This window comes from Nycticebus coucang, chromosome 7, assembly GCF_027406575.1.
Source record: "Nycticebus coucang isolate mNycCou1 chromosome 7, mNycCou1.pri, whole genome shotgun sequence".
In the NCBI taxonomy this organism is placed as follows: domain Eukaryota; kingdom Metazoa; phylum Chordata; class Mammalia; order Primates; family Lorisidae; genus Nycticebus; species Nycticebus coucang.
The window spans coordinates 47,178,858-47,191,426 of NC_069786.1; the positions used below are offsets into that span (position 1 = coordinate 47,178,858).

Here is a 12,569-nt window from a genome sequence, read left to right on the forward strand (position 1 = left end):
ATCCTGCAAAGTGAAGGAAGCCAGATAAAGAGAAATCTCTTGAAAAGGTAAAACTGTAAATATAGAATGCAGGTCAGTGGCTGCTGGGCCTGAAGATGAGAGCAGGAATTTTCTGATCAAACTGTTTGGGGTGCCAGCAGCATTTTAAAAATCCCACTGAGGTGGTGAATACATGATGATAAGAATTCACTAAACCTGGTCAAGGCAACGTAGATGAATGTTACGGTATGCAAATTAGACCTCAGTACAGTTGTTGAAAGTATTTCTGTCATGATTGGTTAACGTAAGTGATTTGGGTAATATAATGGTTGGTTTTTGTCTATCTGGACAATTTATGCATATGGTTAAATTCTTTTCCTCAGAGGCAATGACTAGAGAAGAAACCAGCGAAGGAGGCACTTTCCACGGCTTTGAGGTTTTTAACACAACACATCCCAAGGCTCCTTCCCGCACCCCGGGGCTTTACCTCGTTGAGGATGTCTGAGGCCCGCTTTGCCTTTTCCATTTCTAAGGACCCAAAAGGCACCCAGCCACAACCTTTCATCCAGCTGTTGTAGTCAGCTTTGTATTCGACCTAAAATATCAAGAGAGAGGTTACATTTCTCTGCTCAGTGTCATCCTTATAAAATCATTAACATTTTACCCAAAGTGATGTTTTTAAGATTTCTGACCACTCCAGACACTGAGGTTATTTTAGCTATTTCTGTGATGATAACTTTAACAGCCCATAGGTTTTTGCTTTTCTTATAACTGGAATGTTAAAAGAAAAGAATTCCATTTCATCCTTATTTTCCAACTTAACGGAAGTATGTGGAACTCTAATTCCAATCTGGAAAATACTCAATTCAAAGCTGCATTTTTTTTTTTTTTTTTTTTTTTTGTAGAGACAGAGTCTCACTTTATGGCCCTTGGTACAGTGCCGTGGCATCACACAGCTCACAGCAACCTCCAACTCCTGGGCTTAAGCAATTCTCTTGCCTCAGCCTCCCAAGTAGCTGGGACTACAGGCGCCCGCCACAACGCCCGACTATTTTTTTGTTGCAGTTTGGCCGGGGCTGGGTTTGAACCCGCCACCCTCGGTATATGGAGCCGGCGCCCTGCTCACTGAGCCACAGGCGCTGCCCTCAAAGCTGCATTTTAAAGAATAAATGAAATTGTTATATTTAGATAATCAAATGTGAGAGGCTCGCTCCCTAGAACTCTAGTAGGTTTCTATGGCCACTTATCTGCAGGCTACATCAAAGGTGGAAAATTTGCTCATTTTTTATTAGATAAGACTTGATAGCAGTTATTTGTACTAAATGTTTGCAGGCATGGCCCTTCATGTATATTGGTCAATTCTTTCTATATTGTTTCTATATTGCCTGATAAAACACTTTAAAATACTTGTCCTCAGTAGTTTGCTTAATGAAACAGTTATTATTTGGAATTGGTCCTATTGGGGGGACAGTTACTGGATGCTATTAAAATAATGAGATGCTCTAATTGTCTGACAATAGATGATACCTAGAACTTATACTCTAAATGTAAAATTTGAACTGTTGTTCTTTAGTGTGGGCCTTTTAACTGAAATGAAAAATCAAGAATGCAATTGGATCCTATCCTGGAGAGGCTTACAATATATTTGGTTTGAAGAAACACAGCAAAGTAAACAAATAACAAATAGGAGAACCATGCATAAAATACAGTTATTGGTGGGAGGAATGTAACATTGTGTGGCTGGTATGGAAAAGAGTATGTTGGTCCCTCAAAAAATTAAAAATAGAACTTCCATATGATCCAATAATTCAACCCCAAAGAACTGAGAGCAGAATCTCAAAGAGGCATTTGTACTTGTATTCATAGCACCATTATTCAAAGTAGCTAACAGGCAGAAGCAACTCAACGTCCACCAATAGCGAATGTATATACAAAATGTGGTATATAAATACAAAGGAAGATTATTCAGCCTTTAAAAAGAAAAGATATTCAGGGCGGTGCCCGTGGCTCAAGGAGTAGGGCGCCCGTCCCATAGGCTGGAGGTGGCGGGTTCAAACCTAGCCCCAGCCAAAAACCAAAAAAAAAAAAAGAAAGAAAGGAAATTCTGACGCAGGCTTCACCATGGGTGGAACTTGAGGACATTATGCTAGTGAAATAAGTTGGTCACAAAAAGACAAATACTGTATGATTTCACATATACGAGGTATGTAAAGACATCAAACTCATAGAAACAAAAAGTAGATTGGTGGTTGCCACATGCTAGGAAAGGAGGAAAATAGGAGTTGTCCTTTAATGAATGTAGAGTTTCAGTTTTGGAAGATAAAAGAGTTCTGAAGATAGGTCATACAATAATGTGAATAATTTGAATATACCGAACTGAACTGTACACTTAAAACAGTAAACATTGTAAAATTTGTTATGTGTATTTCACTATGTTTAAAAAAATAGAATTGCAGGCTCGGCACCCATAGCTTAGTGAGTAGGGCACCCACCACATACACCAAGGCTGGCAGGTTCGAGTCCGGCCCAGACCTGCTAAACAGCAATGATAACTGCAACCAAAAAAAAAAAAAAAAAAGCCAGGCACTGTGGCAGGTGCCTGTAGTCACAGCTACTAGGGAGGCTGAGGCAAGAGAATCACTTAAGCACAAGAGTTTGAGGTTGCGGTGAGCTGTGATGCCACAGCACTCAACCAAGGGAGACATAATGAGACTGTCTCAAAAAAAAAAAAATAGAGTTGTTAAGATAGAGTACTCAGTGGTGGAACTTAGATTAATTTGACTAAATAAGTTTTGTTCTATGGAAAAAACACAGTTATAAAAAATGATATTGTAAATGATATATTTTCTTTTTAGATGAAATAGCAATCTAAGTAAAAATTATTGATAATGATGAATGCAATGATTACATTAATGGTGATGGTAAGAACAGTGAACGTTTATTGAGAACTCACCAGGGCCTGCACCATACTAAGTATTTTGCATGCATTTAAATCCTCCCCCCCTAAAATTTTTTTAAATTTCCATTTTAGAGAGGAGGACTCTAGAATCAGCAAGGCTGATTACTTTCCCACCAGGAAACAGTGATGGAGTGCATGCCAGACCCTGGTCTACCCAGCCCTAAAGGCTGCGCTCTTACAGAACCACATGGGACATTTTCCTATTACAAACTTGCTTACTACAAAAGGCAACGCAGATCTCTCTGAGACGTGACACAAACCTCACTCAATTTAGAAATCCTTTTCAGTTTCCACATTCAAAAGAGGGCTAGAGAAAACCTGGTCACTCACATCACTCTGCAGTGCGTAGGACTTCTTGGCGAGATCCACGTTGATGCTATCTGGGGGGTAGCTGTAACTGTGTAAGACGTGCTTATAGTCCACGTCACTGGCAATTGCCTGAGATTTCTTAGCCTGGGTGACTTGCAGCATATCAAGAGGTGCTGTGTAGACAGTTTTTGACTTTTCATAGTCTTTGCGATATTCACGCTGTAAATAGGAAATGAGCATTTATTACCACAAATTCTCCTTCAATGCATTTCCAGAAAAGCACAGAGATCTCTCATGAACAATAAATACAAGTCACGGAAACAGATTTAAACATCTGAGTAGTTACTCTGCCCTCAGATTTGTTCATGTTACACACCATTAAAACAACCTGCTCCCCGAAAATCACTCAGATCATCCCAAATCAAAGGGCAAATGTAGAGAGTCACAGCAGCCGGACATGAGAACAGGCACAGCTTCTGTTTCCGCCAGGAATTTTTTTTTATTTATTCTTTTTCTCCTAATACAGTAACTTTTTTTTTCTTAAAAATTTTTTTTTATTGTTTCAGGTTAATTGAGGGCACAAAGAATTAGGTTATAATGTTTGCATTTGTTAGGTAAAGTCCCTCTTATAGTTGTGTCTCAGGAATTTTATTTTATTTTATCTTCTTTTTTTTTTGAGACAGAATCTCACTATGTTGCCCTGGGTAGAGGGCTGTGGCGTCACAGCTCACAGCAAACTCAAACTCTTGGGCTTAAGGGATTCTCTTGCCTCAGCCTCCCAAGTAGCTGGGGCTACAGGCACCCACCACAACACCCAGCTATTTCCTTCTTGTAGTTGTCATTGTTGTTTAGCAGGCCTGGGCCGGGTTCGAACCTGCCAGCCTCAGTGTATGTGGCCACTGAGCTACAGGCACCAAGCCAGGAATTTTATTTTTTAAATGATGTTTCTCAAGGACCGCTAACAAGTATTACTTCTATTAATGTAATCTAACCTTAGAATAGTTTTCCAATAAAGAATTTTTTTAATTAATGATAATCACATAAAATATGATTTTATAAAATGACCACTTCACACAGCCGGGTTGTAGACTTAACTTGTTGGCTTTATAGAATCTTTTTTTTTTTTTTTCTGGGAGGCTGAGGCAGGTGGATTGCCTGAGCTCACGGGTTCAAAACCAGCCTGAGCAAGAGCAAGACCCCGTCTCTAAAAATAGCCGGGCGTCGTGGGGAGCACCCTGTAGTCCCAGCTACTCAGGAGGCTGAGGCAAGAGAATTGCTTGAGCCCAAGAGTTTGAGGTTGCTGTGAGCTATGACACCATGGCACTCTATCAAGGGTGACAAAGTGAAACTCTGTCTCTAATAAATTAATAAACAAATAAAAATAAAGAATCTTTTTTTAATTAATGATAATCACATAAAATATGATTTTATGAAATGACTACTTCACACAGAGGGATTGAAGCCTTGTTGGCTTTGTAGAATCTTTTTTTTTCTTTGAGACAGCCTCACTCTGTTGCCCTAGGCTAGAGTATTGTGGCATCATAGCTCACTGCAACTTCAAACTTCTGGGCTTAGGCAATCCTACTGTCTCAGCCTCCCGAGAAGCTGGGTCTACAGGGTCTGCCACAACGGACTAATTTTTTCTTTTCTTTTTTTTTTTTCTTTTTTTAAGTAGAGATAGGGTCTTGCTCTTGCTCAGACTGGTCTCAAACTCGAGCTCAAGGGATCCTCTCACCTCAGCCTCTCAGAATTGCTAGGATTACAGGAGTAAGCCACTGTGCCTGGTCTACAGAATCATTTTTAAATAGATAGTTACTGATTTTTCAATCTACTATGTTCTTGACAGTAGATAACGCCTACGGAGAACCCCAGAGGTTTTTGTCATACCAAGTTTAATTTTGTAGTGCAATAAGAAGCTTTAGATTGCAGCAGTTAAAAGACCTCAAAGGAGAATTTACAATATCTGGAATATTTGGACACGGTACTAATTAGGTCAAATTCCCAACTTCATCATTTCCACTGACCAATTATCTCAATAGACAGAAAAATTCTGACCCACCATCTTCAGAAAAATTCTAAACTCATCTCCCCATAATCACGTACGTGTTAAAGACAGTGACCCAAGCTAGCAAGTATGCATTACAAATCTTCTGTAGCAGTCCCTTATGCATTTGATCTGTCTTTTAGCTTTCTTAGGGATATTGGTCTTTCTTCTCATATTTTGTAGGGAGTCATTTTCACTGAATACACTTTTCACTTAATTAAAAATCTAGAGAATGGTTTATAAAAATTAAATATGGTAACTTTCTGATAGGGAACATTGAAAAAATGTTTTTATTAGGAATAAACTGATAAAAACAACATTGCAACAGCAGTTAGTGTATGAAAGTGTTTTTGACAAAATTGTCTTGACTCTTTTGCTTCTGTTCACACCAGCTCCACATACCATCACATATATAAAGTGTAGCCAACCATACAAATGGCTATATGACATTCTTTTTAAAAAGCTACACATGTTTTCTACCTGCAGCTTAGTATCAAGCCTGGATATTATGGGAGGATGGCTCATTTACTGTCCCTTTTGGTCACCAACATCAATCAATTAACAAACTTTGGTCGAACAGTTATTATGTGCCTACTGTTGGGTTCTGTGACAGATTTTGATGGGCCATGTGATTTGTAAGCACTGTAGACTCAGTGTAGAGTTACTAGAGAAATTACTGAATCGGATGTTTTAAAGCGCTGTGTGACTATAAAGTAAATGCAAAATGAGTTAAAGAAGGTGAATCATTACATGAAGGCATGGTTAACATTAAAGTAAATGATACAACCACCTATACTGAATATTCTCACCACTCTTAAGGGATTCTCTATACATTTTTAAAACAAAGTATAGACTGTAATTTGCAGTAGTAACTGTTCATCTCTCTGTGATAAGAATTTTAACTGGGAAATGATATATGACCTATATACAAGCCTTCGGGAAGTGATGGGTTCCCTGAAATTCAGGCAAAAAGTATGGAAAAGAATGTTCATTTTCTAGACAGACAATCCATTTTTCTTATCAGATTCTCAAAGGGACCTATAATCCCTGATTCACAGAGTATTTGTCTTGGATCTAGACCAACACCAATTACTAATGTCAATAAAGAGCCAGGACTGCCAGCATAGTGGCTCCCCTCTGTAATCTACCGGTGTGGCGGCTCAACCCTGTAATCTGCTGGCGCGGTGGCTCACCCCTGTAATCCCAGCACTCTGGGAGGCCAAGGCAGGTGGATCACCTGAGCTCAGGAATTTGAGACTAACCTGAGCAAGAGCCAGACCTTGTCTCCCCTTACTAAAAATAGAAAAACTAGCCAGGTGTTGTGGTGGGTGCCTATCCTAGCTACTTGGGAAGCTGAGGCAGGGGGACCTCTTGAACATAGGATTTTAAGGTTGCTGTGAGCTATGATGATGCCATGGCACTCACTCTACCCAAGGCAATAGAGTAAGACTCTGTCTGAAAATAAATAAATAAAAATAAAGAGCAAGAATAGCTATATTAAGATCTTTTTTTTTTATTCGTGACTCACGAATTTCTTTCAAAGTAAAGATAGTTTTTAAATTATCATTTAAGGGAGGAGGGAGGGTAATTGGGGTATCTCACTGCCCTTGCACATCGTGAGGGTGTTCAGCACACCCCTGGCGTGAAGGGCTCAACTACAACTTGAAACTTAACTTAGAATTGAAAACAATGTAACCTAAAAATTGGTCCCCTCATATTAATTTGAAATAAAAGATTATCATTTAAAACATATTTTTCAATTAGAAAAAAATATGAAAACATCTATCTAGTGATGTTTTCTCCACAGTTTCGAGAACTACAATCAATATTCTATTAAATATTGATGGATACATTTGTCAAAGTGAAATGGACATCAAGTCCAAATTAGTAATTTCTTTCCTCAAATGTGAGAGGTGCAAGAACCGGGGGCGTCATTCTAACATTATTGACAGCAGACTTTGGGGAACATGCTAGAGCCATGGGCGTGGAATCCTTTTACATAAACCAACCCTCAGGCATGTTAATAGGGAAGCCATCTTGAAAACAAGACAGAGAGCTGGAACAATTCTTCTTAGTAAAGTACCTCAAGAATGGAAGAAAAAGTATCCAATGTACTCAGCCCTGCTATGAAACTAATTTATGGCTTTCACATGAAAGCTATAACCCAGTTATAACCTAAGAATATGGGGAAGGGGGAAAGGGAAGGAAGAGGAGCGGGGAGGATGGGTGGAGGGAGGGTGATTGGTGGGATTACACCTACAGTGCATCTTACAAGGGTACATGTGAAACTTACTGGATGTAGAGTGCAAATGTCTCAACACAATAACTAAGAAAATGCCAGGAAGGTTATGTTAACCAGTGTGATGAAAATATGTCAAATGGTCTATAAAACCAGTGTATGGTGCCCCATGATTGCATTAATGTACACAGCTATGATTTAATAATAAATAAATAAATAAAAGAAAACAAGACAGATGTGCAGACACTCACATCACTCTGGTTTTTGGCCGTCTTCAAGGAGTGCAGAATCTTGGGATCGTCCTCAATGCTGAGGGCCCCAATCATTTTCCCTTTGTTCTTTTCATAGTCTTTCTTGTACAGCACCTGCAAAGACACCACATATGCCAGAGCCCACCCACGAGGAAGGTCCCTGAGGCCCGCCCTGCCCAGGTGCCCGGGCCATACTCACATCACTGGCGTTCCTGCTGTTGGCTTTGGCTGCCAGCAGGGGGATGGCGTCCACTTTAATGTCAAACTTCTTGGCTTTGCTCTTCTCCCAGTCATGCTTATAAACATTCTGGACAGGAAAAAATTCAGCACAGGAATTGTAAGAACAACACTGAATACAAATTAATCCAGTAAAAATAAAAAGCAAATCAAAATGTGTACATATGGACTTATTGCACCTATAAATACTATATTCAGCAAATGGTAGCACAACTATCCATTTATCTATCATTCACTTTCTTTCTCACTACCACTAAATAAGTATAATATACTCTTTTTTTTTCGAGACAGAGTCTTACTTTGTCACTCTGGGTAGAGTGCCATGGCATCACAGCTCACAGCAACTTCAAACTCCTGGGCCCAAGCTATTCTCTTACCTCAGCCTCCCAAGTAGCTAGGACTACTGATGCCACCAAAACAAACACCTGCCTATTTATCAGAGGCAGGGTCTCACTCTTGCTCATGCTGGTCTTGAACTCCTGAGCTCAGGCAATCCACCAGCCTCGGCCTCCCAAAGAGCTAGGGATTACAGGCGTGAGCCACCACTCCCAGCCAATGTACTCTTTTTAATGTTCCATAAACATTCTATAGACTCTGCTATCCTGATACATAAAGGCTAATATAAAATGACAACCGCTTGGAGAAGGCAAAATGTGACATTTACACAGGAGAGATCTTGTAAAGCTCTGGGGATTAGCGGAGGTAGTTAAGAGAATGCTTCTGACAATAAGAAAGACTGTGGGAAATGAAATCTTCTCCAAGTAAGAGTCTGAAGAGCATTTGGCCTTAAAAGCACAACTTCTCTGATAACAATGTCAGGAGTTGCTTATTTACATCAGTCCTAATCCTATCTTTTTAACTCCTGTCGTATTTTCTCTTCCCATGTACAGCAAACCTAGCCTCCTGTGGCCTGGCACTCACATCACTCAGATTGTAGGCGTTGACTCTGTGCTGGATAAACTGTGGAGCGTCAGCTGGTACGTGGCACTTGAACTTCTCGCCTTCGTGTTTCGCTTTGTAATTCAGCTGAAAAATAATAAATGATATCCACGCGGTTTAGGATTGGCAAGAAGTCTTAGTGTGTACATGACAGACCCTAATGAATAAGTAAGCTGTTCCCACTAAAAATCAGCGAATTATTGGAGAAATAGTAGTAACTTTTATTATCATCTAACACTATTTTCCTCAGGCTACCATTCCACTCAGCAGCTTCCTTTGCATTTTCTTAATAAGCAAATCCTTTAAAATGACATCCTTGGGAGGTCAGATAAGTCCGTGAAGATTAAGCATGTAAATTGAGCAAAGCACTCTGGTTCCCCACACTTGCATTAACCAGTACACTTACATCACTAAGATGCTTCGTGTTGAGCTGGGCTTGCAACAGTACGGGAGTATCAGTGACTGCCGTGAACTTGGTCTTATCTGGATGAACTTTGTAGGCATGCTAGAAAAGAAGACGCTCTTTAATGACATTTTATAATGTATCTTTATATTCTTGTTTATGTACACACTAACACATAAAAAGTTTCCTGGCAAAAGTCGTTTGTTTTATTCCTGAAAACTTGGGTGAAATGTTCTCATTTCCTTTCTCTCTTCTTTCTCTCTCTCTTTCCTTTCTTTCTTCCGCTCTGTTTCTCCCTCTCTTCTGAAGTCGCCTTTGGTCTACCTGCTGTAACTCAGCAACCAGATTAATCTTCCCCTGACGAAGGCTTCCCCCGGCTTTTCCCAGCCCAAACAGTACCTTAGCTTATGAGCCCTGCAGACTCCCGCCCTCCCTCCGCTCCTACCATTTCATCTCGTGCTGCGGCCACCTCCCCGACCCCTCATCCTCAATGCAGAGCTTGTTCTCACCCTCGGCTGTGCTTCCTGCTACTCTTCCTTTGATCCTGGAATACCCGCTGGACATTCCTATCCTAGCCCTCCCTTGACCACCAAACTAACATGCCCATCCAGTCTCTCTCTCTCTGTCATTATCATCATCCTATTTTAATTCTCTAGCATCCCCCTACCTTAGCTTTGGCATCCTTGCCTGCTATCTTTCTTGTTTCTGGGCTTGGTTTATTGTTTTCTCTTCGACTCCACTGGAAGCTCTCTCTGCAAGGCAGCCCACTCATTCCCTATTCTTTCTTAGCACCAAGGACAGTGCCTGGTACGTGCTAGCATCACCTGTACATTTGTTGAAGGATGGACACCTATCTCTCCCAAATCGGCATGCCCTCCTTTTACCCCAAATCTATGTATATACGAACTAGTGGAAACAAAGATTCACAAAACAGGAACTTATTTAACAACAAACACATCTCTTTCTAGTAATTGTTGTGTCCCTTAATTCCATGCTCCCTCCCCACCACAAAAAATTTTTAAATTGAATATTGCCTGCTAGCAACTAGATGTTAGCATTTATCCTCCTGCTAAATTTACCACTAGATGTCACACGAAACCCAGACCCAATTGCAAGAATCCAGGGCAGTTGACTCACATCTTTACACTGGTCTAGCTTCTTGATTGCTTCATATTCTTGTGTTATTGTCTGAGGGAAATAGCACTTGCTTTTATCCTCTTCATATTCTGCCTTGTAACTTTTCTATAATGAGAAAAACCAAAACCAGATCATCACTGTTGGTGCTCCCTGACAATGCCACTGCGAAGCCGGAAGGGCTGTCTGCAGACTTACGTCACTGTTTTGAGCTGAAACTTTCATGCAGTGTGTGTAATACGGATCCTCAAAACTGCCCACATAATGTCCCAAAATGTTCTTTACATATGAATCTTTATATTTAGCCTGAAAAAGAAAACACAGGTCTGTGAAGTTAACAGCTATTGTCAGATGATAGGAAAGCCCTGCAGCCCAGAGGTGCCCAGGCGCCTGCCAACCTCGCTGAAGTTCTTCAGCAAAGTATCGAGTTCGTATTTCGGTGTCTCACAGTAATTCATGCTCTTCGCCTTTGTCTTCTCATAGTTTTCCTTGTATAGTATCTGTCAAAAGGAAAAGAAAATAAAAGAAAAATTCATCTCATTGAGTAACAGCCTATTATTAGCTTATGTCTTTGCTATTCTTTAACCAGAGAAGCCAAATTTGCATTTTCTCAGCATCTATTTTCCATAAAGCAGAAACCAAAATGGATGTGGTCGAGGCTCACGTCTTGTATAATCTCATCATATAATATGTTTTTAGATCGACTAAATTAGAGCACACCAGTTCTTATCTATTTAAACAAGTTTTTTTCTTAAAATAATTCTTGGCATTTGAACATATTTGAAGAAAAATGAATTTTAAGCTCTAAGGTGGACCTTAAATACCTAAGCCTAGTCCTGAAAAAGTATCCAGTTTAGTACTTGGTGAAAATACATTTTGTGGCACCTCTGGAAGTTGGTTTTTATCATCAAGACTTTTTTTTTTTTTTTGAAACAGTGTCCATTTTGCTGCCCTTGTTAGAGTGCCATGGTGTCATAGCTCACAGCAACCTCAAACTCTTGGGCTCAAAGGTATTTTCTTGCCTCACCCTCCCAAGTAGCTGGGACTACAGGCGTCCACCATAACATCTGGCTAGTTTTTCTATTTTTAATAGAGATGGGGGGTCTCACTCTTGCTCAGGCTGGTCTTGAACTCCTGAGCTCAAACAGTCCACCCACCTTGGCCTCCCAGAGTGCTGGGATTACAGGCATGATTACATTTTTCTTAATAGCAATAATATCATATGCTACATTGTATATATCATATATTTCTTCACTTTCTTCTTTAATGCTCTCATCTAAAAATGCAAAACTAAACTCAATAAAACAAGAATACTTGTAAATAATATGGAGTGATAGGGAGTATTTTTTTGTTAGCAATTAGAAAAGCAATTTCTGTAAATGAGTATTATTTTATTTTTTAATAAGTATTTAAGGTCTTTAAAATGAGACCAATATTTTACAAAATTTTTTAAAAATTTATTTTGTTTTATTTATATAGTTATTTATTTATTTATTTTTTGAGACAGAGTCTCACTATGTTGCCCTCAGTAGAGTGCTGTGGCATCACAGCTCACAGCAACCTCAAACTCCTGGGCTTAAGCGATTCTCTTGCCTCAACCTCCCAAGTAGCTGGGACTACAGGCACCCTCCACAACATCTGGCTGGGTTTTTTTGTTGTTGTTGTCATTGTTGTTTTAGCAGGCCTGGGCCGGGTTCAAACTTGCCAGCCCCAGTGTATGTGGCTGGCGCCCTAACCCTTGAGCTACAGGCACCGAGCCACAAAATTCTTAAAATAAAATACTTTGCCTTTGAGCTTATGCTTCATTTAATTTTTCCTACTTTATTTGTTTTTAAGCTTTTTACTTTCCTGAATATATTTTTTAAACTATGATACTTTAATCAGTTCAGGACATTAAATGAATACAAACATGTACACATACATATATTTATACCTACTGACATATTGAGTTCATTTCTAGGAAAAATAATAAAATGATATTACTAGCACATTTTTTTCTCCTAATAAAATGGGACATTAAGGAGATTAAATGCACTTTTGCAATATTCAATGGCATCTCAAGGTACAGAGACATC

General features: G+C 39.6%; 1 protein-coding gene across 16 annotated transcripts in view; it reads right to left on the reverse strand.

The window, feature by feature from the left end:
• NEB (nebulin) overlaps window positions 1-12,569 on the reverse strand; it is a 256,677-nt gene that overhangs the window by 206,017 nt on the left and 38,091 nt on the right. For all 16 annotated transcript variants that reach the window (XM_053596348.1, XM_053596363.1, XM_053596360.1 and 13 more), the window contains exons 21-29: window positions 10,893-10,994; window positions 10,693-10,800; window positions 10,498-10,602; window positions 9,364-9,462; window positions 8,940-9,044; window positions 7,981-8,088; window positions 7,782-7,895; window positions 3,269-3,466; window positions 467-574 (exon numbers count right to left, since the gene is read on the reverse strand). In XM_053596348.1, coding sequence (XP_053452323.1) covers window positions 467-574; window positions 3,269-3,466; window positions 7,782-7,895; window positions 7,981-8,088; window positions 8,940-9,044; window positions 9,364-9,462; window positions 10,498-10,602; window positions 10,693-10,800; window positions 10,893-10,994 — 1,047 coding nt within the window. The remainder of the gene's footprint in view (window positions 1-466; window positions 575-3,268; window positions 3,467-7,781; window positions 7,896-7,980; window positions 8,089-8,939; window positions 9,045-9,363; window positions 9,463-10,497; window positions 10,603-10,692; window positions 10,801-10,892; window positions 10,995-12,569) is intronic.